This window comes from Cynoglossus semilaevis, chromosome 17 (assembly GCF_000523025.1).
Source record: "Cynoglossus semilaevis isolate Cse_v1.0 chromosome 17, Cse_v1.0, whole genome shotgun sequence".
Classification (NCBI taxonomy): domain Eukaryota; kingdom Metazoa; phylum Chordata; class Actinopteri; order Pleuronectiformes; family Cynoglossidae; genus Cynoglossus; species Cynoglossus semilaevis.
Genome location: NC_024323.1, coordinates 12,680,118 through 12,683,637, shown reverse-complemented (window position 1 = coordinate 12,683,637; position 3,520 = coordinate 12,680,118). Strand labels below are relative to the sequence as shown.

Genomic DNA, 3,520 nt, shown 5'->3' with positions numbered 1-3,520 from the left:
GACAGACTGACGACAGACTGACGACAGTTGTTCTAAATCTAAAGCAGCAACAATTACTGACAAAAAAAAACATCCACTAATATGAAACAAAGCTGGACAGAAACAGGAAATAACCAGTCATTGGTCCCAACGAGGGACCAGAAAAAAACAAATTATTTAAATGATAAATCTATCTTTTTGTTAATGGGATGATAATCAGACTGCTGTGTTTCCTGTGACTCCATGTTACTGCAGTGACAGCAGCAGAGTCGGACTGACAGACGAGTTCAGTCAATGGAGGAAAGATGGGAGACGCAAGACTGAGACAGGCTGACATCATTCAGCACCGCGTCAACGGAGAGACGCTGTGTCCTCGACTGAACGAAGACGAAGAAGAAGAAGGAGAAGAAGAAGAAGACGAAGAAGAAGAAGAAGGAGAAGAAGAAGGAGAAGAAGAAGAAGAAGAAGAAGAAGAAGAAGAAGAAGAAGAAGAAGAAGAAGAAGAAGAAGAAGAAGAAGAAGAAGAAGAAGAAGAAGAAGAAGAAGAAGAAGAAGAAGAAGAAGAAGAAGAAGAAGAAGAAGAAGAAGAAGAAGAAGAAGAAGAAGAAGAAGAAGAAGAAGAAGAAGAAGAAGAAGAAGAAGAAGAAGAAGAAGAAGAAGAAGAAGAAGAAGAAGGAGAAGAAGAAAGAGAAGAAGAAGGAGAAGAAGAAGTAGAAGAAGAAGAAGAAGAAGACAAAACAGACGACTTATTTGTTTCAGGACAGTGAACCAACAGACGTGACGTTTTTCGTCAAGACCACATTTTTCCAACCGCTGCCGTGTTTTTATGTTCAATAACATCAGACCCGCCAATACGGTGCCTCAGTGTACAGAAGTGTCAGACTCCTACCTTTGCGGCCATGATCATGGAGGAGCCTCCACGGACTCCCAGGATGGGGATGTGTGTCTGGGCCGAGATGAAGTCCAGGATCTGGGCGATGGCCTCCTGGTCGGTGTCGTCTCCGAACACCACGCCCTGCAGCCAGTGCTCGGTCATGAGGTCACAGATGCTCTTGATGATGCTCTTGGGGTCCGTCTCGTTCATCGTCAGCACCTCCACGTTGGGGGCCATGTGGAGGAAGTCCTCCTTCTCCCTGGCCCCCGCCAGCGCCACCTCGCTGGAGTTACCCACCAGAACGACGGCGATGCTGAGGCCGCGCAGCAGGTTGGGCAGAGCCAGGTGGTGCGGTGGAGGCTGCGGGATGGGGATGTAGTGAGCGCCCACTCCGACTCCGCCCTTCTCTCGGCGCGAGTGGCAGGCTGGGGGCAGGTGGAGGAGGCAGATGAGCAGGAGGAGGAGGCAGAGGGAGGTGCCGGTGCAGCGGTGGAGAGCGGGCAGCAGAGGCGGGTGCGGGGGCGGTGGGAGCGCCCTCTGCTGCTCCGTGGCGATCGAGCGGGTGGACGGGGAGGCGAGGGCGTGGCCGTGAGGTGGACAGGTGCCGCGGCAGCCGCAGACAGGCATGATGGAGGAGTGGGAGAGTAAAACCTGCAGAGAGAGACGGAGACGGAGACGAGTTGAGATCTGGACCGCAGCCACACTTCTGTTTTAGATTCTAACAGGACCAGAACCACGACTTGGAAACTCATCTAACATTCCAAGATGTTTAATAATTTAAAAATAATTTTTAAAAAAACAAATTAAAAGCCATTAAAACACAAAAATACATTTAAAAGATAAATGTTCTGATAAATCAACTTTTACATCAGAGTTGACTTTTTTTTTTTTTAAATCTCATTTTTCTTCACTTTTCTTGAAGAAAGAGTTTGAACTCATCATCAGAACAAAGGTCCAGAGACGACGATGTCTGCTCACAGGGACGGGGGACGGACAGAACAAGAAGACACACACACACACACACACACACACAGGGACAGTGCATTAACATGTGTGGTACACACACTCAGATCATGTGACGGTTTATTGCTCTAATATAATCTCACGTGGATCAATAATTTACGACGCATCTTTTGACGCAGCGTTATGGCATGTATTATGGAGGATATAAACCTCCTCTGTAAATGAGATTCTGGCTGTTGACAGTGGAGGACATGAAAGGGGGGAGGGAGGGAGGGAGGGGAGAGACAGCAAGACAAGCACAGGAGTGATGAAAGGTGTGAGAACAAGAAAATGGAAAAAAAAAAAACCTCCGGTTCTGGTGGACTGTATGACAAACGTCTGTGGGGAAATGATTGACACGTGAACCTCAGAGATTGGGGAGAAAAAAAAAAGACTGATTGACAGACGGGGGAACTGTGCGCAATGGGCACGACCTCTGATTGGTCGGAGCAGCTTTTCACCACCTGCAGCAGCAGCAGTCAGTGTGTGTGTGTGTGTGTGTCGGGTGTGTTTTCTCGCTGCAGTTCAGTGTCTGATGTGTTCGTTTAAGTAGGTCAATGATGTCAGCGGCTTCGAGGTTCTTTTAACATCGGGGACAGAGACAGAGACAGACTCTCGCTTCTGTTAGGACGTGTTTTTGAGGACACTCCTGAACACTTTTTACATATTTATATTTATTTGAACCTTTACTCCGGCAGACGAGTCGTTAAAAACTAAGTCTTTATTTACGGTCTGGAAGTTTAAACAAGTTCAACGTCACAGGGAGGAAATCAAAAGTCGACGCCTCAGAAAAGTCACGTTTGTGTCGAGACTCATTCACTCATTTTATTGAAACAGAAACAAAGTGATACTTTGTTTACCGGACAGCAGGGGGCAGTGTTCAGTTGATATGGGCTACTGGCCTAAAAGCTCTGCTCACTTTCTGTCCAGCTGACCGGTGTTAACCACGGAGGAAATTTAATTTTAATTTTAATTGTAATTATCCTTATTTTTTTAATATATTATTATTATTATTATTATTATTAATATTATTATTATTAATAATTAATATTATTGTAATCCATTTTGTCTGTGGTTTTATTGTAAAATTGTCTAAGGTGACGTCAGTGTCAGTGTGAAGGATTTTTTTGGTTTTAAACAGAAACATTTGTTTGTGTTTGGATTGAAATAAACTTCTGTCATGAGAATAAAAAAGAACACTTTCTTACTTGATGTCTGGGTTGAGCTCTCTCTCTCTCTCTCACACACACACACACACACACACACACACACACACACTGCCTCACAGATTGACTGAAATCCAAACCTAAACAAGTATCAGACACAGTATTTGGTATCATCGAGTACACAAATGGAAATACTGTACTGTAGTGGTTCTCTCCCTCTCTCTCCCCCTCTCTCTCTCCCTCTCTCCTTCTGTCTCTTATTCTCTGTGCTTATTTATAAAGATTTTTCATTAATAAGAATGCAGAGAGAGCATCCAGGCAGGTGGGCGACTAAAAAAAAAAATACAATGAGAGAGAAAGAAAAATATGCCAACGTCTGAGGCAGGAAAGCAGATTACAGAAGGTGGGACAACAGCAGCAGCAGTAACAGCAGCAGCAGTAACAGCAGCAGCAGCAGTAACAACAGCAACAGCAGCAGCAGTGACAGCAGCAGCAGTGA

The 3,520-nt window shown here is 45.1% G+C and overlaps 1 protein-coding gene across 1 annotated transcript in view; it reads right to left on the bottom strand.

Moving 5' to 3' along the window:
• Positions 1 to 3,520, bottom strand: part of grin2ba (glutamate receptor, ionotropic, N-methyl D-aspartate 2B, genome duplicate a) — a 91,112-nt gene that overhangs the window by 58,880 nt on the left and 28,712 nt on the right. The window contains exon 4 of the mRNA XM_025064528.1: positions 869 to 1,504. Within this exon, the coding sequence (XP_024920296.1) occupies positions 869 to 1,504 (636 nt within the window). The remainder of the gene's footprint in view (positions 1 to 868; positions 1,505 to 3,520) is intronic.